Raw genomic sequence first — 27,124 nt, forward strand, 5'->3', positions numbered from 1 at the left:
GACCAAGAACCAACTGACAATTCTTCGGATTCTGACCGCGAACAGTGCGGTGCTGACGGAAAGTTTATGGACGCCGAGGTTATGACTAGACGTGGACGAAAAGTGAAAAAACCAGCCTACTTGAATGACTATGTTAAGTAATATGCTTTATTCGTTTCGAAAAAACTGTGTATAATTCATAAGATTATATTTACAGATAACTATAATCTACTTAGATTTCTGTAATTTTATGTAATGTCAAATATCAATAATCTCTCGGTATTAATTTAAATTGACACTATTTCCAATCTTATAAAACGGGGAGGAATGTTGGGAATCTCGAAAGAGTTACCTCCCCCTGTGTGGACTTTCCTGTGGCGGGAGATGCGATTCGCTCTCTTCGACCCAAGCTATGGACCAGCAGGACGTGTGGTAATTCCCCGTCATAAACTTCGTCGAATTGGAGCGTTTGGTGGCCTCTCCGGGTCTTTGTGAGCGGGGACGGCTACAACAGCGATCTGTGTGACCCTTTCTATGTTAAGTGTATACTTGTTTAATTGTTGTTCACTTGTTATAGTAAATAAAGTCTGTTGAAATCTTACATTGGCGACGAGGATAATTTGGAACGCGGAGAGAAAACCGCCACGATTAACAAATCATTGTGTAGACTTGTTTAGTTGTTGTTAACCTGTTATTGTAAATAAAGTCTGTTGAAATCTTACAATGTAAGCTTACTCATCCCCTTGTGGCGCCTGGCCAAATAACAGTACTCGGTTGTTTCGTAGCACTCCATAGCTGAAATCTACAAGATTAGCAAATGCATTTTGGACTACTAGTATTTGACCCCCGTTACCTTGCAAATATATCAAGGTCACTTACATTAGGGAACTCTGCATCACTCTGTCCTAGGTACTTACAGGTAAACTATCCCTGTAAAACTCGAGAAGATTGAATGTTTTGAAAGATATCGAGATATATGTAATTAAATAAGTCGGGATTCTACAGACACAGGCTACATATAATATAGTTTAAAGGGATTTTATTTATTCTTTTTATACATAAAAAGGTACATTAGTATCTACTTACGTTCGTATGGAAGATGTGTGCCTCAATGTAGCTGGATTGATTGACAGATGTTCACGTGGTCTCGATTGCGCCATGAACGGTTGCATTGCTTTAGTTGAACTTTACAAAATAATGATGTACTGTATTGTAACAAGAGGCTCAATGGGCCTGTATCGCTCACCTGGCTCTACAGCAAATTTGCAATTGATTGAGGTCATTTCTACAGATACTATGCTGATAACCAATTTATTCAAATATCGGAGTAAGCTAGGTTTATTCATGTCAATAAATTCCAGCATACTATTTGCCTAATATCGGGTCTTGGTGACTCTTGGCTATGGCAAGATTAAAAAATATTTCACCCCTGTGACCTTGAATGTAGGTCAATGTCATTCATTTGAACAAACTTGGTAGCCCTTCACCCCAGCATGCTAGACAGGCCCAACCTCAAGAACCTGAGCCTCTTGGTGTTTGAAGATAATAGCCTATTTGACCCATGTGACCTTGAATGAAGGTCAAGGTCATTTATTTGAACAAACTTGGTAGCCCTTCACCCCAGCATGCTACAGGCCCAATATCAAGTCCCTGGGCCTCTTGGTGTTTGAAGATTATAGCCTATTTGACCCATGTGACCTTGAATGAAGGTCAAGGTCATTTATTTGAACAAACTTGGTAGCCCTTTAGGCCCAATATCGAGTCCCTGGGCCTCTTGGCTATTGAGAAGAAGTCGTTTAAAGATAATAGCCTTTGACCTTGAATGAAGGTCAAGGTAATTTATCTGAACAAACTTGGTAGCCGTTCACCCCAGCATGCTACAGGACCAATATCAAGTCCCTGGGCCTCTTGGGTATTGAGAAGAAGTTGTTTAAATGAAAAAATTGACGCCAGCCGGCCAGACGCCGCACCACGACATAAGCTCAAGGGCAGGTGAGCTAAAAATTGCAGCGTGGACACCTGTGTATGTTAAGGTTCGATAGGTCAACAAGGAAGTTTTGCATCTTGTGCGGAATATTCATGGAAAATATTTAAAAGTGAAAACTGCTAAGACCAAACAAAATTTGTGCACATTTTATTCCAGTCCCATGTCAAGGGAGGTAATCAAAACTTTATAAAATGCATTGATTCAATTTCATGGTGGAGCATTTTCCCCAGATATTGAATCTTGGCGAAAGAAAAGCAAATGCAAAAAAAAAAGTTCAGTTTTACTATAAACATGTTTATTTTAGTGAAAAGATTTAAAGCATATTTTCTTCCTGTATGAAAAGGCAGAATGACATATCTAAAGAACTTCTCCACTAGACACCTTTGTCATTTGTTTGTTCTTGCTGCATCCATTGTACAAAAAAAGGCATCACCAAATAGAATTATATTCATCATGAAAAACACGGCTAACTTTCGTAATACTTCATGATTACCAATCCAACTTTTCCATACCTTACAACACAGCCAACACTATCCCTCACCATATCATACATGATTAAACTGCTGGACTTATATTTGAGTGAAACTAATACATATCCTGGTAAGTTTAAGATTATTTTATCTATTTCACCTAAGAATTAAGGTTTGGTTTATTTTGTTTAACGTCCTGTTAACAGCCAGGGTCATTTAAGGACGTGCCAGGTTTGGAGGTGGAGGAAAGCCGGAGTACCCGGAGAAAAACCACCAGCCTACGGTCAGTACCTGGCAACTGCGCCACGTAGGTTTCGAACTCGCAACCCAGAGGTGGAGGGCTAGTGATAAAGAGTCGGGACACCTTAACCACTCGGCCACCGCGGCCCCATACCTAAGAATTTAGACCGAAACGAAAATTCTTGTCTTGGCAATACAAGACCTCTGTTGGAGCTGTTCTCCATTAATCAAGGTCTTTAAAAAATTTGGTGGTCAGTCACCCCAACAAGCCAATAGTTCTCCTAGCCGCTTGGTTAATTAGAAAAGTGAATGCCGGATGGAACATGGCATAAGCTCACTTACCCTTTAATTTGGTCAGATGAGCTAAAAACCAGATTAAACATGCTACACAAACTGTACATGTACTGATCATGATCTCAACTATACAAAGATGTTGACAACATTTATACAGATTTACATGTATTACACACAATAGCAAAATAATATCAACTGAATCTTAATTTATCATCAGACATAATAGAAATCACGGAGACACAAAATTGAGTACTATATTTGAGCTTTACAATATGTAGGCCACCTCGCACATTAAGCAGTTGAAACACACATACAAATTATATCTAGTTCCCAACTTCTCATTAGGATCTTTATTCCAAATAAATTTGGCCCAATAGTTTCTTGTAGCCAGTAATGGAGACCTTTGATCCGACACAGGTATTTTCAGTGTGTAAAATTTGACAAAAATCATTTAACAGGATTCATACAGACTTCCGACACATTATGTCTTTAAATTGGAAGGATTTTTCCAAGGACCGTGATAAACTTTGGCGATATCTAGAAAGTCATGCGAAGTACATAGTTTGATATAAAATATTATCTCCCCCCCCCCCCCCCCCCCCCCCCATAAATAATGCTGAAGCAATATAGCAGTACAATTTTAAACACATTTAACCGGATTGCACACAACCATCGAAGAAAAAAAAAACTCAACTAAACAAACAAAAAAACACTTGTTTTTCTGTCAGAGTATTTAAGTGTATTTTAATAGAAACACATTAAAGGAAAGTCCAAGCCATTTATTAACGCAGCACTTCCAAGACACGACATTAACTTCCTAGAATTTTCCAGGCCAGGGCTGAAATTCCTTCTTTTCATGTTTATGAACCATGTAAAAGCAATATGTAGCTTCCTCTTGCTAAAATTGGTGGGGACATCAAAATATGGATTTTTGTGATGAATGTTGAAATCTGTGCATGTATGTGTACTCTCAATTCATTACAATGTCAAATATGGTATAAAACAACAATCGTTACTTTGACAACAGATAACACATCAGCTGGAAATTAATTTTTCACATTTTACTTTCCTTAAATATAATGCTTCAACCTTGACTTGAAAGACTTAAATCACGATACAAACATGAAACGTTTCAGACATTTTGATATTGCTCTGATCACAATAAAACATTTCATTAGATCAGTGCCAAGTTAAATAGGCTGAATGTCCCTCACCTTGCAATGCATGACATCAGACTAAGAAAGTCTGTCTTCACTTTGACTAACGTAATGACCAGCAGTGCCTCCACAGGCTACAATACTCTCCCACCTCGATCAACAGCTACAAAAAGTCTCACTTTTGACTACTGCCATGACTAGTGCCATCTAAGGCTAGTCTCTCACCTTGTTGAATTTGAAAGTCTCTCGCATTGACTATATATGGTCACGTGTCACCATAGGCTACAATACCCGCTCACCTTGATGGCTATTAAAGTCTCTCACTTTGACTATTAGTATTAGGACTGTGTCCCGACCAGTGCCATCATAGGCTTCTTAGGCTCTTGCCTTGATTTTACACATGACAAGCATCGCACGTTAGTTCAAAACTAACACACACTACCTACCAGTAAAATGCATTATGTTAATTTCAGTCAAATTTTTTACCAATAGAAGTAGATAATTTGTTTCTCGCAGAAAAATAACAACCTTATTAAATAAAATTATGACTAAGATTTTTCGTTGGTTATCTTTGATTGTTCATCTCTTTTCTGTTTCATTTGTTGTTCACTGAAGTATAGAGCTTGTTGGTCTCCGACTTAAATTAGCATCAAATAACTAATAAATCACTTACAAACTGGCAAGTTTCTAAAATAGCGGTCTACACCACTACAGGAGGAAAGCTCTTTAGGTGTACATGTAATTATACATCACATGATCACCCCTGTGTTTGTAATACTTTTGTCTGGGGTTACGTACTGTGACACTTTAACCAGACATCTGGCTCATTTCCTGACTTATCAATATTACATAAATGCTGAAACAAGCAAAGTGTTTCTCATTGATGATGGCAATTATCAACTAAAGCAAATATTTAGTAGCATATTTTGTTCAATTCCAACTGTAAACCTGGAATACATGTGCAATAGGATCTCATTTCTCAGACATTAAAAAAATACAGAAACATTCAAAGCATAATAAATTAATGTTAAGACAACTTCAAACAATTAATTTCATTATACATGTAGATTTGAGACTAACTGGACATATGTCCATATATCATTTCCACTTCGCTGATTGATGTTTCTGTCACAGGTATAACTTCATCTGCACCCTCTATGCCACGTTTTTACACGACACTCTTGGCGAAACGAAATTTGAAAGTTCATGCTTTTTGTTGACTTTTAACAATTCCAGTACGCTAGGATTCTGCCTTGTTTTCGTTAGTCTCTGATGGTTTATCAGCATCTTTAATGCTACTCTGATCACACTCGGGTTTCGTATCATTTGTCACTTTGTCCGTTTTCACACTCATTTCTCCAAGCTTTTCAGCCACAGAGTCAGTCTCACTGTCTTTACTTTCTGGCTGTTCATTGGATGCGGATTCCTTCTGATCATTGGGGGCAGATTTTTTCTGGTCACTCTCAGGTGCTGCATCTGATATAAGAATTTTGAATAAGTATTAATTTGTTATCCCGGGTGCATATATAACTTATGTGACTGGATATATATATTAGTGTTGAAAATCACTATAAGTTTCATGATCGATCATCACGAACAGAAAGGGAAATATGTGTTAATGCATTTTTATTTAACTTTACCAATGATTTGTTGTTCATTTATTTATTGATCTTGAAAATTTCGGTCTTATAGTCGACCATGATGAATCACAAAAAATCAAGATCAATTAATATAGTCAGAGGTAAAATCAATAATCATCTGATTTATCAGAACAACAGTAATATATAATTCCTCGAAAAGTGGTTTGGATTTGTTTTGACTCATACCAAAATAAATCCCTCCCAACTTCACAATATTTCCCACTCAAATCACACCAAATAATAATTCAATTAAAATGCTTCCCAACTAGGCTACTATTTAATGTTTTCACAGTATACAAATGGTCATGATTCAATAAAATTTTATTTTCAAAACAGAACTGATCTTTGTTTTAAACGATTTACATTATATCTTGCAAATTCATGTCTCTGTCAGAAAATTTGCCGCAAAGTTTGTTATCATTGATAATCAAACGGTAATTCCAAGTTTTCATCATGAAGAGACATTGCAAGAATGAATCTATTATCAGTCAAACAGAGTTGTTGCCAGTTTCCTTCCTTATTGAAATTAACTTAGACATAATTTTATATATGTCCTCAACCAATAATCATTTTCATTGTGTAACAAACATGTGATCAGCTAGAATTTGTAGCATCGAAAACCTTAAAAGTGGAATATTATTTTAAATTTATATTTAGGAACACTGGTTAGGTTATCATGGTTTCACTGAATAATGGATTGCTCCATAGGTTGGAATCACAGGACGGATAGATGGAAAAATCAGTTTGGAATCCAAATAGTATTTCAAACACAACTTTAATTGATATAGTTGTACAATTCATGTGATTGAACTACCAAAGGGAGGACTCCAGGTTTGTCAAACATGATCAACCAACACAAGTTCCCTATAATTAGGGGGTTTCCATTGAAATATCTACCCAACAAGAGGACTAGTACTCCAGTTTTGTGTATCACAATACCATCAGAAGTGATCAATGGCTTTTCCAGTAAAATACCTAACAGGAGGACTCCAGTTTTGTAAAACATGAACCACCAACAGCAATAATCTAATTTGAACAGTACCATACACACATATGATAAGCTGCAGTGTTTTCAGCACCTACCATTGCTGAGTCCTCCCGCAGGGTGTATTTTTATTGGGAAAGCCCTTATTTTGAATCATCAGGATAATGATCAATTACAAGCTGCTACACAACACTTTTACTCCGGATCTCTATTATACAGTTCATTGTAACTGGTTTACATATAACATAACTTTTCTGCCAGTCTCTCATCAGAAATACTTGCCGCTAAATTTTTTTATCATTCTGATCAAACGGTAATTCCAAGTTTTCATCATAAAGAGACATTAATATTGTTACTTTATAGAATGCAGTGCTTATCATGTTTCATCAGGCTAATGAAATTCTTGAAGAATAATTCACCATAACCTTTAAAATTCAATTAAGAATTTAGTTTACGTTCTTGAATCTGGTTTATTTACCAAACACACTTGCTTAATATACTTCCAACTTGTCATTCAATTTTGCATTGTTTCAAGCCACACTTTTACAGCAGCTATGATTTTGACAAGTCCCATTTGCCAAAATGTAATAATCATTTAACAGTAAGGAGTCCTGTTTTTGTCACCATTTTTGGAAATCAACACACTTTTTAGCAAAAGTCTCATAAAGGCTATTAAACGGTGCAAAAAAATCACTGTGATGCATGAAGTTTTTTAAGACTTGTCATAATCACTACAGCTTTGCCAGCCTGTCAAATCCCAAATACATCAGAAATAATTTGGAAACTCAAAATAAAGAGCACTTATCTGATAAGTCTCAAAATAGTGTAGGATATGTGCTCCGAAGCAGAAAATGAATATTTGCGATTAATTATTTTGACAACAATTTCTGCAACCCTTCCCCGAAATGACCTGAAGAGATGTGGATGCAGCTTACCTTGAATATATCCCTCCCTTGTTCTGATCAATTTAGAGGTCATGGAGCGACTCATGATGACTTTCTTTTTATTAAAAGGAGATATTTCTATGGAATGCCGGATATTCATCTTGTAATTGTACTGGTCAAGTTGAACTAGAACATTTATTATTTCCCCAAAGCCTATATTTTGTCTTCTGGTCTGTGTCAGAAAGTTTGCCGCTGAGTTTGTATCATTATAATCAAACGGTAATTCCAAGTTTTCATCATACAGACAGACCAATCTAAAAACAAGATAAACAGCCACAGATTTTAAGCTAGTGCGCTTGATTTCCAAGCGAAATTTAAACACAATTCAGCCTAGCCATGAAGAAATAGCTCGGTCACAAGTGGCAGGAGAACCAGCAGTGTAGTCAACATAGCACCACCTCAATGACAGAAACCAGGTTACAGTATTGTGCTGATGTAATTTATCACCAAATGTGCTTTGAAGAAGCACATAAAGAACGTTTGCTATTTATTTTGGAAGCTATTTCTTTGACAATTTCTGTAACCCTTCCTTGAAATGTACGAGAGAGAGAGATGTGGATTCAGCTTTACCTCACATTTCTCCCTCCCTTGTTCTGATCAATTAAGATGTCATGGAGTGACTCATGATGGACTTTTTTTTTTATTTAAGAGAAGGAGATATGGCTATGGAATGCTGGATATCTTTATAATAAAGCATTCATCTTGTAATTGTACTGGTCAAGTTGAACTAGAACATTTATTATTTTCCCAAAAGCCTATATTTTGTCTTCTGGTCTGTGTCAGAAAGTTTGCCGCTGAGTTTGTATCATTATAATCAAACGGTAATTCCAAGTTTTCATCATACAGACAGACCAATCTAAAAATCTAACAAGATAAACAGCCACAGAAGTTATGCTAGTGTGCTTGATTTCCAAGCAAAATTTAAACACGATTCAGCCTAGCCATGGTGAAATAGCTCGGTCACAAATGGTGGGAGAACAAGCAGTGTAGTCAACATTGTACCACCTCAATGACAGAAACCAGGTTACAGTATTGTGCTGCTGTAATTTATCACCAAATGTGCTCTGAAGAAGCACATACAGAACGTTTGCTATTTATTCATTTTGGAAACTATTTCTTTCAATTTCTGTAACCCTTCCTTGAAATGTACGAGAGAAAGAGATTTACCTCACATTTCTCCCTCCCTTATTCTGATCGATTAAGATGTCATGGAGTGACTCATAATGACTTTTTTTTATTTAAGAGAAGGAGATATGGCTATGGAATGCTGGATATCTTTATAATAAAGCATTCATCTTGTAATTGTACTAGTCAAGTTGAACTAGAACTTTTGTTATTTTCCCAAAGCCTATATTTTGTCCTCTGGTCTGTGTCAGAAATTTTGCCGCTGAGTTTGTATCATTGTAATCAAACGGTAATTCCAAGTTTTCATCATACAGACAGACCAATCTAAAAACAAGATAAACAGCCACAGAGGTTATGCTAAAGTGTGCTTGATTTCCAAGCAAAATTTAAACACAATTCAGCCTAGCCATGGTGAAATAGCTCGGTCACAAGGGTGGGAGAACCAGCAGTGTAGTCAACATTGTACCACCTCAATGACAGAAACCAGGTTACAGTATTGTGCTGCTGTAATTTATCACCAAATGTGCGCTGAAGAAGCACATAAAGAACATTTGCTATTTATTTATTTTGGAAACTATTTCTTTGACAATTTCTGTAACCCTTCCTTGAAATGTACGAGAAAGAGATGTGGATTCAGCTTTACCTCACATTTCTCCCTCCCTTGTTCTGATCAATTAAGATGTCATGGAGTGACTCATGATGACTTTTTTTTTCATTTAAGAGGAGATATGGCTATGGAATGCTGGATATCTTTATAATAAAGCATTCATCTTGTAATTGTACTGGTCAAGTTGAACTAGAACTTCGGTTATTTCCACAAAGCCTATATTTTGTCATTTGGTCTCTGTCAGAAATTTTGCCGCTGAGTTTGTATCATTGTAATCAAACGGTAATTCCAAGTTTTCATCATACAGACCAATTTACACAACATAATCAGCCAAAGATTTAGATAGTGTACTTGATTTTCAAGTGAACTCAATTCAGTCTAGCCATGATGATATAGCTCGGACACAAGTGGCAATGGAAAAATATTGCCTTCAAGACACAGAAAAGGAGGCACAAAAAATACAACACTATGAAAACATTACAGTTCACTGGAAAAGCACTACAACATTATACTTACTTGTTTTTCCAAGTTTTTCATTTACAGCCTGACTTTCCTCAAAATTGGTTTTAAACTTCTGAGCATCTACAAAGAATAGAAATTACATGGTAAGGTTACTGATAGGACAGAATTGTAACACTTATGCTGCAGATACAGAGTTGAAAGTGCCCAATTCTGGGTAACTTGAAACTTTATTATTTCCCCAAAGCCTATATTTTGTCCTCTGGTCTGTGTCAGAAAGTTTGCCGCTGAGTTTGTATCATTATAATCAAACGGTAATTCCAAGTTTTCATCATACAGACAGACCAATCTAAAAACAAGATAAACAGCCAGAGATTAAGCTAGTAAGATTTCAAAGAGATCTTCAACTCAATTTGGCCTACCTAGTCAATGTGATAGTTAGGAGTTAAGCAGAACCCTGTCGATTTCCAAAATACTGAAGACTTTCACCCATTTAGATACAATGACCCTTCTGGCTATAGATAATTCACAGGTGTTCCTTATCAACATCCATTTCAAGTAATAAAATATACAAGAGGCACAGAATACTTGCGTATCTGAATTTACCCAAATCATTCCTACAAAACACGTTCTTTTTTCAAAATAACTTGAATACAATTTCAACAAATTGTCAAATTACAAGTTTCTCATGATCAATTCACTTTTTATCAAATGTAATGTTAATTTTACGAGGTTGAGCATATAATCCGAGATCATACTTTCTGCATTTGCTAGCCTTATAGCCAATAACTCAGGTTTTGGCTCCTCATCTGCATAGTCACAAGGCGTACTCCAAACCCAGGCTCTATCGCTCCCACAGTTCGGCTTCAACTGCATATGTGGTGATACTGTTAACATAAACAACTCAGTTTCATTAATATCCTTTTATTATACACAAGTACAAGAATTCATGTCCACCCTAGAAAATCATCAAACAGGTGCTCCAAGGGACACAATTGCTGGGCTTATTTGCATGGCAAAATCTTTTGTATCAAAAAAATAATTTTGGGCAGGAATCAAAATATTGACATTACAATATTTGAAAATATTAAATTGAATAATATGAGTTATGTTAATTTCACTTCCTAACAAAAACACCCCTCAGCCCTTATGTCAAAAGTGTGTATGTATAAGTCTCAACCTTTTTTGAACTTGGAGATTATACATTCTCTTCATCAGAATACTTTGCCGCTGAAATTTGTATCATTGCAATCAAACGGTAATTCCAAGTTTTCATCATTGAGAGTAATGTTGGCTTTCTGGGCCCAATAATTTCCATTTTGCCCATTACAAGTTTAAGCCAAATTTGCTGTTTACCCCTGAAAATCTTCTTCCTTCCGAAAACAAGACAACATAAATGCCACCCCACACCAGTGAAAAAGAAGCAGACTGGTCATACATGTACTCATATACAGTTGTATTTGAGCCAATAGATAAACACCTATTACCTATAAAAGATCAGCAATTCAAAGGTTATATATTTTGTCAGACAAAACAAAGTGACACTCAGCATTGGTTTATCAGTCCGCCCGTCACAATATTTTCATCACACAAATCCTTTGAAATATTTATAACACTGGTTAAACTACCATACATTTTCTTGAGTTTAATTCATGAAAGCTAGCTAAACAGACAATGTTACACCATGTTCCAGTTCTATTATTATCTTTAATTTCCCATTTCATATTGGTTTTCCTTATTCTTTTTAATGTGTCAACTGTTTTCTAAGGTCTGCAATCCAAAGGCTACATATTTGTCAGACTAGATAATGTGACACTCAGCATTGGTTTATCAGTCCGCCCGTCACAATATTTTCATCACACAAATCCTTTGAAATATTTATAACACTGGTTAAACTATCGTACATTTTCTCGAGTTTAATTCATGAAAGCTAGCTAAACAGACAAATGTTAAACCATGTTCCAGTTCTATTATTATCTTTAATTTCCCATTTCACATCGGTTTTCCTTAGGGCTGTTCCAGAAATAAATGTGGGGGGGGGTCGGGAGGCACTTTTTTTTTACCCCCACCACCCATAAAATAAAATTCAATCAGTACCCCAGCAGGCATGCAATAGCATTTTTGTTGAATCCAACCACCCACACAATTCAATTTGTTACTTTTGGCCACCCGCCACACAATTCAATTTGACATTGTCAACACGACCACCCACACAATTTTATTTCTAGTCATATTCAAAATGTTGCAGCAGCAAATTCGTCTTGATAATATAAACATTTCAATCTCCATTTTAAAAGTCCACTTCACAGAATCTTTGGTGTTGATGCATCATCGTTTTCCTATTGGTTTTAAACCTTGTGGTGTATTTCTTGTCCTTGCTGCGGTCTGACCGGCTGGTTATCAACCATGGTGTACTGGGAGGTGCGAATTCGAAGTCGCATAGTTCTCGTGTCTGACCTTCAAGCAAGCTCTTAAAATATTTGGAGATAAAATATATATGTATTTTTGTCGTGATTTTAATATAATTTACGAAGAAAAACTTCTTGTAGTTTTATATGCATAATCTAAACATGACAAAAGACAATAGAAATTTTCAATTTTAATTCTTGAAAAGTGTGTTTTACAGAAAATGTTCATACATGCACAGAGAGGATAATGATGGGATGAACAAAACTTTGTTTTCTAAACCTATTCAAAATAAATTTGATTGCAGAAGATGGATTGGACTATAAACTTTTTGACTTTGACATCTTCAATCATTTATATGGTCATCAAAGTGGAAGTAACAGCTAACAATTGAATTCATAAAGCATTCTTAGTGGATGCTCTGTAGGATTATTAGATATGTGAAAACACTTGAAAGGTAATTCCAATTTCGTTAAGATCCTGAAAGCACCTGGGGGATCCTCCCAAGTGCATAAAGATCTTCTGATATTTTTTCTAATTTGGGGTAATTTTCAACCATGTCGAATTGTAAGGCCATAAATACATAACACTACAGAGCAGTCCAATGTTGGTTTGGCAAACTTATAACAAGCATAACAAAGAAACATGTGAAGAATTGGAAAAGATATCCATGAACATCAAATGGGAATTATTCGATTAAATACATAATTAATGCATGTAATGTAAAAAATTATTACACGAGTTATTAACATCAAAACTTTTAACAACACTTATTAGTTTCATAATTCTGTCTACAAATTCAATAGGTTAACCTGTGGAAACATGTATATAAACTTGACAGCTTTAATCTAACCTGTTGGTATATTGCATGAAAATATCTTGGTTTAAAGATTTCGAATTGATGGATAGGCGAAGCCCACGACAACTAAAAGAGAACCTGTGATCGTACCAGCAGGTTAGATGGGCATAGCCCAGGTCATGCAGAAATTAACTAAAAAAACACAACAAGAGGCCCAATGGGCCTTAACGGTCATATGACAACCTTGAGTACATCATACTACTTTAACAAGTACATAAAGGGGCCCTTCATCTAAGCATGCTACAGACCATTTATCAGTACCCTGGACCTTTTGGTTAGTGAGAAGTTGTTGCTCAAAGATTTTATGACATTTGTCCACCTCTGACCTTGAAAGTGGGTCAACGTTATTGGTTTGAACAAACTTTTTAGTCCTTCATGCAAGCATGTCACAAGCTATTGATTTGAACAAACTTGGTAGCCCTTCATCCAAACATGCTACTGGCCAAATATCAGTACCCTGGGCCTTCTGGTTATCAAGAAGAAGTCGTTTGAATAAAAAGTTTACGCACGGCGGACGACGACGGACGATGCATGATGACTATAGGTCATCCTGACCCTTTGGGTCAGATGACTTAAAAACCTGTGGTCACCCAGCAGGTTAGATGGGCATAGCCCAGGTCATGCAGGAATTAACTAAAAAAACAAAAACCTGTGGTCACCTAGCAGGTGAGATGGGCGTAGCCGAGGTCAAAATCATGGAACACAAGACTAATTATATATTATACTAAACCTGTGTAACATGCATTCAGCAGGTTAGATGGGCGATGCCCAGGAGTTGATCTAAATGCAAAAGCTGTGGGGGTTGGAACGTACATATGAAATGTATAACACAGAAAACCTGTTGGGAACCCAGTAGGTTAGATAGGCGGAGCCCGTACACAGGAAAAGTACACTAGGCAAAAAGAATCAGTATTTTGAAAGTAAGTCTTTCTCTGAAAGTTCACTGTCTTTCATACATTTGTCCAAGAGAACGAGGAGGTCTGCCTTGTTATCTTGTACTCTAGTAAAATGTATGCCATTGTCAGATAACACTGCCTTAATTTGCTTTACGTTTAACTTGCCTATACAACTGTCTTTGTATGTCTCTTTCACACATTTCCGCTTCTGGAACAGAGCTTCCTTTTCTTCCTTAAGTTTAACAAAACGCGTAATGTCCTCGGGTGCAACACCAATCACTGTAGAGAGCAACTCAAGATTCTCAATATTGTTTAACATATCGGGTTTCTCTTTATGAATGTATTCGATGTTAACTGCTGGGTTGTAATAATCTGGACATGTTAGAAACTTTGGCAACTCTAATGAATTGTCCAAAAAGTATTTGACGAGAAGCACGTTTTGTTGGTAACTGAGGTAATGGAACTCCGGGAGACGACCAACATCAATTAAGGGTTGAATATCAAAGGAACTTCCTAATATTCCGGACTCGTAGTATTCCTTGAAAGGTAACATTTTCCCACGAAAAGAAGTATCCCCCCGAAATGATGAGAATCCATAATGTTGCTGCCATGACCGATCAGGATCACTAGTGTCGTTGAAAATAGAGATAGCACTGAATGCTTTTGAAGATGTAATATTGTAAATTGTACAAATCTCATTCCAAATAGGGCCTTCGGGGCGTATTACAAAATTGTTTGTAATCCTGTGTTCAGTAGTGTCTTTAGCAAGAAAATTCTCCAAGTGTTTGATAGTTTCTTCCGATATAACCCAGTTGCTTGGAGAAGGTGGCTTTACAGCAGTCATGTTGTGACCGGCGTATGGCGTTCCATCAATCCTCGTTATACAGTCCTCGCGAGCACATTCCATATTTTCCCTGAACTTTTCCATATCATATACGCCTCGTTCATCACTCTCTGATGAGTGAATACTATTCGACGACACTGTTCCTTGTTGTGACAAAGCTTTTCCTTCTACGACATGGTACCTTTCTACTGAATGACGTTTAGACGATCCTTCTGCATAGGAAATTGTTTTCATTTTATCCAGATCCAGCAGTTTCCTCATAAGTGTGCATGCAAACTGTGTTGTTTTGTTTCTAGGCCGTTCGTCAGGTCCTCCATCTACTGTCAAAAGAAGTTGAGAAGTAATCTCTCCATTTTGATGTTGAAAGTATTTTTTGAATTTCTCTATAGTCATAACAAAAAGGAGTTCATTAAGATGTCTATATACTGTAGATGACTCAAAAAAATGTGTCTTAACTATAGAAAGTCCCGGTCCAGTCAGGTTTGTTTGACAAATTGGCACATTTCCCAATAAAATGTCATCAGTGTTGTTAACTTGCTTTAGCTCCACAAATTGGTAAGTAGTGATCTGTAAAGAACGTTGAGTATCTTTAGCCCAGTCATGATCAGCGTATGATATTCGTTTCCAGGACTTGCTTGGCCTCTCTACCACTTGTACGTCACAATGTACTAAAGCTTTATCATCTCTTGCTATTATGGCTGCATTATTTTGAAATGCTTGTTCCAAAGAATAATTTACATCAGCTTGAGCATAGTGGTCATTTATGGAAAGTTCTTTTGCACTCCCATCCTTGGTTGGCTTTTTTAAGGAAATACCAGGATTTATCCCTTTTCCCTCATGGTGTCTGGAGGCTTGCTTGGTTTTGGATTTGAAATTCTCGGTGTACGTATATCCTGCACTCAGAGAAATGTCAATATTATACACATCTTGTAAAATACTAACACACCTTGGCATGTTTATATATTTTTGGCTCTGGTGCAGGTATAACGTTTCACATATCAACCTGGGATGTGACTGAAGACCTTCCCCAGTGTCAAATATTTTCAACATCAATTCCGTTAATTCTGGATATCTCTTCGCCAATGGGATTCGCCCAGATCCAGATAAGCGACTACCGCTGGTCCTGCTTTTTGCCCTTTGTGATTGTGAAATGTTATCCCACTGTTCCAATGATGCTTCTGCCATTCTAACATCACGATGTGTGCACTGTTCATTGAATTTCATTCCACCGATGCCCTTTTCCTTTAAGAATGTGTTGGATGTTAATCTTGTTAAAATAAGTTTTAACAAATGTCGATCCTTCTCTGTGGCATATTGTAGAGCCTTTGGTAAAAAGTGACCAATTTGTTTGTCTATTTCATTTTTTATTAACTTGTCTTTAGATGGCCATTCTATGTCTTCAACCAGTTTTGCCCAGTCTACACCAGATAGTCTTTTCAAGATAAATCCTTCTACGTTCTTTTCAGCTGTAGCTTTATAAACCAAAATCACCGGAAGATGGTTCATAAAAACATCCCTTGCATCGGAAGACTTGTATGACATCTGTGGTATTTGTTGAAGAATTTTTGCACAATGCTGATCAATCTTTTCTTGATATTCACGTCTCGCACCTACATCTAAATTCCAGTTTTTTGAAACAATTACTTCAACAGTGTCCCTTTGATATCCATACACATTTACCAACTGATGAAAGAGATATTCTTTTCGAAATTCCTCACGATAAATTGAAAACAAATTCTTCAGCAATACCATATGTTGTCGATCTATGTGGTCGGCTACAGTAAGCAAGGCACATGCTCTGGCTCTTGCTTTGATAGAAGTCTTCTTTTGTGTTGTCTGGCTGATGAGGGATTCCACTGCCTCTTCAAAGGTTGTAGTTACTGGAATCTTCTTCAAGTCATACCACATGCTATTTTTTGATGCTTTTGATCTTCTCCAATCACGATGTTCATGAAAGGATTTCAAGCTTCTCTTGTGTGCATAGATCTTTTTGCACACAAGGCTTTCTAGTTTTTTGAACTTTTCATCGTCACAGTGTGCAGCACACCGGTGGAATCATCGAACCCCAAGTCTTCTTTGAGGGTGCCGAAAATGTACTCCAAAAGCGATGTTTTGTTGGCAGGACCGTGGAAAACAAGTAAACCACATGAAGACTCATCCTTAACTGCTTCATCAAAAGTTCTTTTCTTCTGGCGCACATGCGAGTCCAAAAGACATACCTGGCCATGCTCATCAGATAATACAACAAATGCCTTGTCTGGAAAGAGTGTGAAGATGAGTCCATTTCTTTCTCCAGAAGTAACTGCCGCTTCATACTCGCACTTGCATGATTCTATCGGGCTTCCTCCTCCTACTCCAAGGCCTGTGTGCCAAAATTTTTCTGTTATACATTTGACTTCATTTCCCATTTCAAGTGTTTCAATACATTTCTTAACATCCATTGTGGGAAGTTCCAAATTGTTCCATGTTGTCACCATTTGTTCCACCACTGTTCTATATTCAGACAATATTGTGTCACGGTCTGATAAGGACAACTTAAACTCTGTGAATTTCTTCAGCATGCTTAGACATATACCTGTACAAGCACTACTGCCTTCAATAGATCCCAATATGTTGTTTTGGCAGTATCCAGGGTTTATAACTTTAAGGTCAGTACCGTCATCCTGGCATGTGTCACGTGCTTCTTCAGTGTCTGTCTTGTCAACACCTTCAATTTGTGCTTGTTCAGCATAGGTATCACCCTCACGGTCACTTTGTGCTTGTTCTGTGTCTGTTTTGCCCTCATGGTCACTTTGTGCCTTCTTGGTGTTTGTTGTGCCCTCACTTTCACTTTGTGCTTGTTCAGCATAGGTATCACCCTCACGGTCACTTTGTGCTTGTTCTGTGTCTGTTTTGCCCTCATGGTCACTTTGTGCCTTCTCAGTGTTTGTTTTGCCCTCACCTTCACTTTGTGCTTGTTCAGCATAGGTATCACCCTCACGGTCACCTTGTGCTTGTTCTGTGTCTGTTTTGCCCTCATGGTCATTTTGTGCCTTCTCAGTGTTTGTTTTGCCCTCACCTTCACTTTGTGCTTGTTCAACGTAGGTATCCTCCTCATGGTCACTTTGTGATTGTTCTGTGTCTGTTGTGCCCTCATGGTCACTTAGTGCTTGTTCAATGTATGTATCGCCCTCACTATCACTTTGTGCTTGTTCAATGTCTGTTTCGCCCTCATGGTCACCTAGTGCCCTCTCAGTGTTTGTTTTGTCCTCACTTTCACTTTGTGCTTGTTCAGCATAGGTATCGCCCTTATGGTCACTTCGTGCTTGTTCAATGTCTGTATCGCCATCACTGCCACATTGTGCTTGTTCAGAGTTCATGTCTGTGTCGCCCAAACTGTCATTCTGACATGTGTCTTGATCTTGATCAGTGTCACTACTTATTTCTTGGGCACTATCGTATGGTTCAGGGACGATTTCGTCCACTTCTACATAGCCATCTACTTGAAGTTGTACAATGCTCTTTCTTTTTTTTAAACTCCTCGCAGTTTTTGGGTTTGTTGTTTCTTTCCTCTTCCTGCCTCTTTTTTTTTTCTCGATACCATTCTTTGCCAATCTCTGCAGGTACGCGGACCAGTTTGTAAGGTTTCTTCCCAGCTCACTTTCTAATTTTTTGATGTCAATAGCGATCCTTTTTACATGTTCCCGTTTTGAATCCTTGTCACTTCTGGAAATTGTGTTTTTTTTAAGTCTAGACAATATCTCTCTCTCTATTATTTCTATTTCTTCCCTCAAAACCATAAGTTCAGCAGTTTTGCTTGCATTTGTATTGATGTATGTCGTGAATAAGGTATGGGGATCAATATTATTGTCACTGGCAATATTTTGTCCAAGTTCAATGCATGCTTTTGCTTTGCCCCCTCCAAAAGACCACTTTTGTTTAATGAGGCCTTCAACTGACGATCGTTTGACACCTTGTCTGATGAAGTGTAATCCCTCGCGATTCCAAAATCGATACCATTGTTGCTTCATGGGGGGATGGCTTTGAATAAAGGACTCATCATAGACCTTTAGTCCCACTCTCCTCAGCTCACCATAAGGATCTTCCACAATCTTCCTGGCAGCAGTCCTATTTAGAAGGCTGTCAATTGTTCGTTGAGTACCTCTGGATAGTGCTCCCTGCAACGAGATAAAAATCAAAATAATGCTTCCATTCAGGCTTTTGTTGCATTATTACATATATATATATGCGATAAGCAAACTAAAATATATCACTATAGTTCTCGTGTACCTACAAGATGTGAGTTCTCATTTTCATCAATCCACCAGTGACATCTTACAACACATCAAGATTTTCCCATGAGAAAAGAACATAGTGCATTTGTTTTGCGTCAAATTAAAACACAAAAGCCAATAAAGTGTCTGTTCAGTGAAACAGGAGACACATTTTTTGCCAGTTTACACCCCGATCCAAAACATTCTATGGTTGTAATAATATATATAATGCTATAAAATGTATTAAGTTGTGGGGTAGAAAAAGTGTTTTATTAATACTTTCAATTGGAGATTTTTGTTCATTGTCTCCCCTTTGAACAAGATTTTACTGAACATTTTGCACTTATTTCACCTTGAACCTTAGCGAAGGTCAATGCACTGCACACCACGTGTGGGCAATACAGGTATACTTCAAATGAATGTATTCTTTATTCGAATGTTAGACACAATTTAAAAGTGTCAAAAAAGGAGGAGTGGTTTAATATAGGAAAGTAGCACAAATTACCATAGATTGTTTGCCCATGCAACCCTAAGCAGACATATTTCTTATCTAAAAGTCATATCAAAGAAACTTACAGAGCTACCAGAGGGAGGTGGTGGTATAGGCCGTGGATCAATCTGTAGGAGAGGCTGCCACTGTGGATCAGTCTGTGGATCAGTCTGTTGGAGAGGGTTCCGCTGTAGATCAGTCTGTTGGAGAGGCTGCCGCTGTGGATCAGTCTGTGGGAGAGGCTGCCGCTGTGGATCAGTCTGTGGGAGAGGCTGCCGCTGTGGATCAGTCTGTGGGAGAGGCTGCCGCTGTGGATCAGTCTGTGGGAGAGGCTGCCGCTGTGGATCTATATGTTGGAGAGGCTGTGGATCAGTCATTGGAAGAGGCTGTGGATAATTCTGGGGGGTATCTGGCTTAAGTTTACACATCTGCAGAAAAAAATAAAGATTTTTTTATTTTTTATTTTATACTGGCCACTTATCAACCTGAGCATTTTGTTTCTTTATAGCTCAAAGTAGCATTTTTCACAAACTTTAGGTATTTTTGTTTTGAAGCAGTTGCTATATTCAAAAGAAAAGTTGACCAAAGGATGACACCCTATTTCCATATGCTTGTGCCAGGCGAGTCATTAAATAAAATACAAAAATCATGAATACCAATTTTCATTAAAATTAGCCAACTTTTACAACAATAGTTGGGACAAACTTTGCGTTCAGATGGAAAGTAGGGGTGCAACAGTACGATTTGCTCACTGTTTGCTCAGGGGCCCAGTATAAACATTATTTCAGGAAGCAATTATAACTAAAATAACAGTTTTTTTTTATTTAATAGTGGCGAAACATTTACCAGAGCACGGAATCGGGCACGTTTCCCAATGCTTGGTATGAGTGTCGACAAGTCCTGATCCGTCAGAGCACCCATGCCAAGTCCGTCAATTTCTTCATCTGAAAATTAAAATGTTTCGGTTTTTATATGGTTGTATACGTGTACATGTTTGTTGGTACCAAAATGTTTATTAATGTATTCTAAACTATTTTACACCATTATGGTAGATATACATATAATTATGTGCATTGATGATTAAACTGGAAAATTATTTTCTAAAATATATATATATATATAGAATTGAAATTAAATGTAAAATTCATTTAAAGTTTTATATATATGTTATGTTAACTTGAATATTAATGTACTATTAATGTTAAGTCATTACACATAATCAAAAATAATATTTTTGGAGCTAATTAGTAATTACCTGTGTGTGTCCTCAGGTGAATAGACTAAGCAGGGTTGAGGCTAGCCTGCCAGCCTGTACAACATGTGATTTATCAAACTCTGCAAATATTATAAACCAACAATTGTTAGGCGAAATGCAACTAATTAATCCAACGAAGGCTTAAAAAATTGTTGTTTTCGCTTTCCCTACCAACCCTAATTTTTTGGTGCTATCCTAAACTTTTTATTACCATTTTTGAAATTTAGTTTTTCATAAAATAAAGAAAATAAATTAGTCATACATAAATTAAAATCAACACTGTTGATGATATATCTGTAATAATCCATTAATATTGATAATGTATCTTATCTTGAAAATAGACGAATAATTGGGTATTTGAACTAGAAAAATTTTCCCCAAAAATATGTGTATTCAAACAAAAAATAATTTTCAGACCTACCAATCATAATAATTTCAAATGTGAAAGCGAAAACACAATCTTTTTTATATTTTGCCTTTAAAACACAAAATAAACATGCAATTTGTTTTTTACACGCACTGAATTAGGGCGAATACACCATTACCTTAACACCCTTCATAAACAATTAAACACACAAGTACTGCTGAAGTATAAAAACAGTATGCCAACTCATTACCAGGTAAAGTTAATAATCAAGGGAATACTATTTAGAAAAACATGATCCGAGGCTTTTTTTTTGGCTTCAAAATATTATTGAATTAAACTTATTTTAATGAAATTTTCAAATTTCACCATTACTCAGACAGGGTAGTCTGTTGAAGACTGCTTAAACATTGCGGTGACTTAAAGCTCGCTATTTCCCTGTCAAGGTTGATCCCGCGAATATTATGAGTATACAGTAAACCTGAATTAATCAACATTGTGTGGTAAAAAGTTTTGTCAGATATGACAGTGTGTCACTAAATCCAATGTCAACGTTGAGTTTGATGTTTTTCTCATCAATCGCTAAAATAACATACTGAACAACACTAGTGTAAAGTTAAAAGTTGTTTAATATAGAATAAAATATTTTACACATTTACAGTACATGTTTCAGATACAGTTGCTCATTCGATGTTGTATTTCCCGCTCAATTGTGTTTGTGTAAATGCAGGAATTCTTTCAACATCATAAAATAATACCACATGAATAGAACTGGTGGATTCCTGTTTCCTACATATAACTCTAATATATTGAGGTGTCATCCGTTTCTCCCAAAACTGAAAATTATCTATCCTGGTTGTCCCCAAAATTTAAGTAAACAATATTGCTGGGGTGTTGTTTTAACACTTAGCTTACCTGCTACTGTACATATGATGAATATAATATGATAAATTAAATTAAAGTTATTGATAAATATTTTATAACAGCTATTTACCTGGAATTAAAGGGGCATGCCGCGAAAGCAAACATTTTTTCCCCTTTTTTCTAAATACTACATACACATATATATCAAGTTGGTATTCTTATGAACTATGGCGATCGGATTTTGCCGATAATTCATATAAAACGAATGATGTAATAATAGTTAGCGGAATTTCAACCGTTGACCAGACGTTTTGCTCCACCACTGTAACGTTGCGTGATCAGCGCTATGTTTATGAGGCTTTTCTGAACAATACGAGTGGTCAAACTGACCATTCGGAACGGAGTTTGATTATTCGGTTAGCAGGAACATAAAATTGGTAGTGTTGACAGCATGTACATTTATTAATTGACATTTTGTCTTTCGCGGGATGCCCCTTTAACAATAAATGGATTAGAGATAATGGTCTTCGTGATTACTTAATGATTTAGGCCCCCGTGTAAACAAATACTGTTTGTCCCAAAACATTTCTACCTGGATTTTTAGTTTTAGGAGAAATAGGAAAGTGTCAAGAGTAAGGGTATGGTGTATCCGCCCTACATCGTCGCTCCGAATAACAACGAGTTATATATAAATCTCCCTTTATTGTGCAGCAGCCAGACATGAAAAGGTCTGGGGATCGAGACTTTCGTCACGTTTAAATTGATCAAGAACATCACAGAATAAATTGATAAAAGTTGTCTGTAACGTCATTTTGTATACAACATCGTTTGAAACTATGTGAACGTTTTTTCAGTAGCGTTGAAAACATCATCATCAACTATCGAAGGAACGACGAAAACTTTGTCATCAAACACGACATAACTGAACATGAAATAATCAATAACGACCATGACAGTAACCTTGACTGAACCAACTCAATTACCTACCAATGAATGTCTGAACGACGGAAGCTAGGCCATTTTCGCCTAGCCACCTAGCCACATCGTGCGTCGTCCACGTGTCCGCCATTTTGTCTGCAGTCTCGTTAGTTCTCGCACGAAACGAGAAGTTACTTCCCTTGAACTTCCGGATCCGCGAACGGTAGAAGTCGTGAATAAACAACAAGACACCTTTTTTGATGACACCCATCACAATTTAATTTCCTGGGTCTGTTTTACCCACACAATTTAATTTCCTGGGTCCGTTTTACCCATAGAATTTCATATTATGGGTTTTTGTCGATCCCAACCACACATGCATTTCATTTTTTTTTTACCCCCACCACACATAAAATACAATTTAGTGTCGTCCCCACCACCCATACAAAAACAATTCAGTTGCCGCCCGACTCCCCCCCCACATTTAATTCTGGAACAGCCCTTATTCTTTTTAATGTGTCAACTGTTTTCTAAGGTCTGCAATCCAAAGGCTACATATTTGTCAGACTAGATAATGTGACACTCAGCATTGGTTTATCAGTCCGCCCGTCACAATATTTTCATCACACAAGTCCTTTGAATTTTTCTACGTATATTTATGTAGTTGACTGTTATTTTTTAGTTTATATCATTAGCTATCTTCTACTTCTAATATGAAAGTCAGTCAGATATAATTTAGAATAAAGTTTCCTTATTGTAAATTTACATATTACATATATACTCCTTCAGGTATCAATATCAAACTAATGTTTATCTTTAAGATGCATCATTATCAAACTAATGTTTATCTTTAAGACGCATCATTATCAAATTAATGTTTTTGCTTAAAGACACAATTATGTTGTGTTTCATGCCATGTCTGATTTTGTTAAAATGTTGCCATTATGGTTTTCTCTCAAACTGAACATTAAAATGACATAAAACTCCAACCCCTTCCTGAAATTTCGGGCTAACTAATGTATTTCAGTTGAAATCAGAAACCGTGACACTCAACAGAAATTTCAGTCCGCCCGTCACATAGACTTCATCAGTTTTACATCAACTGAAATACACCAATAACAACCTTAACATCTTATATATATAGTAAATGTTAAAGGCATTTATTTTGGTAACAAATGTTTCATTACCAGGAATTAAATATGCAAGTCAATTTCTTCCATTCTTGATATTCCGATTGAAAATGAACCCTGAAAAATTAACTTACAGTAATGGTTGACACAAACTTTCAGAGTTTTATCTCGCCTCATTAATATTCGTACAAGGCCGGTTTCCTTATGTTTGAGTAACTTAACATCTCCTGTTCCACGTTCCTTCCACTCTGGGGGTTCCACTGAGCTATCAAATCGGAACAGTTTGGCTCGACTGTAACACAAAGAATTTATTTCAACCAATCATGATTTTGAGAAAGCATTGATGATTTTCATCAAATAAGGTTCATGAATGATTAACAGTAATATCTATATATAACAAGCAATAATTTCATTGTAGTTGTATGCATTATGAGCATCCTAAATATTTGTTTCAGAAATCAAACTATAGAGAAGGATTATTATTTAGATGCAAATCTTGACCCAAGGGCCCTTATTTCTATGTCCCAAAATTTACATCATTTTTTTTGAAAGCAATATATATGAAATCGAATTTGAAACGCTCGGTTAACTCTGACATTTTTCTAATAAGATTTAGCGCCATTTTAATCTCAAATGCCAAACTCATACTTCCATGGTCATGAACAGCTCTATGAAGGCCCTGGTTATAATTTATACTGGTGACAAATCTCTGAACCACACAAAATACACCAGACTGTCGGTGATAGAGTTCATAATTTCATTTCAATTGTACATATACCAAGAAACGAAAGCACATGAGAAACGCATAGTCAAGGATGTATGGAATGACCAGGAGAACGACAATCAAAGCACAGGATGTGATGGACAATTGTACAAGCAGTGCGGCTTAGATTAGTGATCAGTATTCACTTCTGCCGTCGGTGTAGGAAAAGATCAGCTACATTATGTAAAAATATGCTTCTTCAATCTCTCTCTCTCTCCCACTCTCATGATTTATAAGTGTCGTTGTATAAGAGTGTGAGATAATGCATTTTATGCCATCTTGCGTTTTGTGTTTAAATACCAATGTTATATTGTAGGGAAAGGGCTTTGAATAAGTTGAATAACTTTTGCCTAATCGCCTTGCTATGAAAAGGGAATAAAATATATATGTTTAAATCAAATATCAAGGCACTTCAACACAGGTGGGAGAAAGTCCAGATTTAATATTTCGAAACCACAATACTTAAAAACTAGAATTCAATTATTTTCCAAAAATTATAAACCTGCGTCATGTCCCTTTTCACTTTACATTTTAAATACTTCATCTTCATCCTCTTCCATTGACTTAACTTCTACTTTATCTAGCTGTACTAGTGGCTCAAAGTGAATGTCTGGATTCTCCACTTCTTCATGTTCCTCCTGTAAGCAAAATACATACATGTTTAAATTTATTAAAACATCATGCACACACACAAATATACAAACTATTCACTCTTTTCTGAGACTGTCAAAAATTTGCAAGATTTCTCTTTATGCAGATTTAATTGTACTTCCAAAACAAGTGCTGTTGATTGGAACAGTTTGTGTGGCCTGTAGATCTTGAGATAACAATGCATGAATCCACTCACTGTTAGCCATTTAACATATGACAATCAGTAAGCTAACTAGCTCACAATTTCATTACTCTTAAGACTTCACTTGATGAAAGAAAATGCATTCTAAACCAAATCTTGGAAAATTAAATCAAAACCAAAGCCTGGATTGCAGGGCTTTTTCTCACTGGTTTGGGAAAGGGCCTTTTTGTCTCATTTTGGGAAGAAAATTGGTGAATTGGGAAATATTTTCCAGGAGTAAACTGCAACTGTCGGGTGCAAGATTCAGACCAGTAATCTCTCCATGAACATCAGTGAGATGCAGAGGCAGCAGGGAATCGCTGTTCATGTTAGTTCCCCCCAGACCCGTGTAGCCAAAAATATGGATCAGTTGCTTCAAATCCCGTTACATTGTTCTTGTTTGAATGATGTGTTTGATTCTAAAAACTGGATTTAAATAAGCACACGATATTTTATGGTTTTCAAAGATTTTTATATGAAACCATGCGATTCCCCACTCCCCAATTTAATAGTAACTTATGTTGTTTTTTTATCGCTTAGGCCTATGACTATTTCCATACCATGATGATAATCAAACTTCTATCATTAGATGAATTGGGCGACCATGCACGTGTAGTCTACTAAATGCATTTAAGAATGATCAAATTCATCATTAAACATCATTAAAGTGTTCCGACTGCTATTCAATGATATCACTGAAACGACAGGTAACCAAGATACTGTCAATTTGTGATCTTCACATAAGCAATCGATGTCGTAATATGGAAATCTAACATTCATGTGGCGGGGAGGGGGTGCTAATAGTCTGGTTTCATTTACTCTACTAACGTATTAAAAGAACGAGTCATAACTGATCATAACTCCCTTTTCTACGTTCGCTTCCACCTGGTATTCTTCACAACAACAATGAGTAGATATGAGGCAGCCCGTCGAACAAAAGTTATATTTAAATGTCCGAATGAGAAATCAACATGTAGCAAGCATGACATGCGAAAACACCAGTATCAAAACGATCCATCTCAACATGTCAGCAAACGAAAACACACTTTGATGTTCACGTGATTTTGGATGTATCAATTTCTTTAATTACGAACCTTAGAATCTGCCATGGTAAGAGATGTTTGTGGATTAACTTTCTTGTTTACAAAATCCCCGTACCCTGCTCGTTCCCGCTGATTTTCTACTTCCAGGTTACCTTTGTTACACATATACTTCCGTTTTCCGGTGACGACGTCTTGGTATCTAAAAAAAGTTGTGTTATACACGGAATACATATTTTGTTACTCACACATCGATCAAGACAGATACATAATGATAAATAAACTCACAATAGATATTTATGCCGAATTCACTACGATTTTAC

General features: G+C 36.6%; 1 protein-coding gene across 1 annotated transcript; it reads right to left on the reverse strand.

The window, feature by feature from the left end:
- Positions 1 to 4,016: 4,016 nt before the first annotated feature.
- Positions 4,017 to 26,986, reverse strand: LOC117333392 (ran-specific GTPase-activating protein-like). Its single transcript, XM_033892666.1, has 6 exons — positions 26,856 to 26,986; positions 25,458 to 25,567; positions 24,301 to 24,458; positions 10,646 to 10,774; positions 9,945 to 10,010; positions 4,017 to 5,603 (listed from the first exon to the last, which is right to left on the reverse strand). Exons 1-6 carry the CDS (start codon positions 26,967 to 26,969, stop codon positions 5,368 to 5,370), a joined length of 813 nt encoding a protein of 270 aa, XP_033748557.1. The 5' UTR covers positions 26,970 to 26,986; the 3' UTR covers positions 4,017 to 5,367.
- Positions 26,987 to 27,124: the final 138 nt, after the last annotated feature.

Source organism: Pecten maximus, chromosome 8 (genome assembly GCF_902652985.1).
Source record: "Pecten maximus chromosome 8, xPecMax1.1, whole genome shotgun sequence".
In the NCBI taxonomy this organism is placed as follows: Eukaryota; Metazoa; Mollusca; class Bivalvia; order Pectinida; family Pectinidae; genus Pecten; species Pecten maximus.

Excerpts from the sequence above, each read along its gene's own strand:
- LOC117333392 (XM_033892666.1), bottom strand. The coding sequence starts at position 26,969 with ATGTGTAACAAAGGTAACCTGGAAGTAGAAAATCAGCGGGAACGAGCA. Across the intron at positions 25,568-26,855 it reads TTACCATGGCAGATTCTAAG|GAGGAACATGAAGAAGTGGA; the intron begins GTTCGTAATTAA and ends TTTTGCTTACAG. Across the intron at positions 24,459-25,457 it reads GAAGATGAAGTATTTAAAAT|TCGAGCCAAACTGTTCCGAT; the intron begins GTAAAGTGAAAA and ends TTTGTGTTACAG.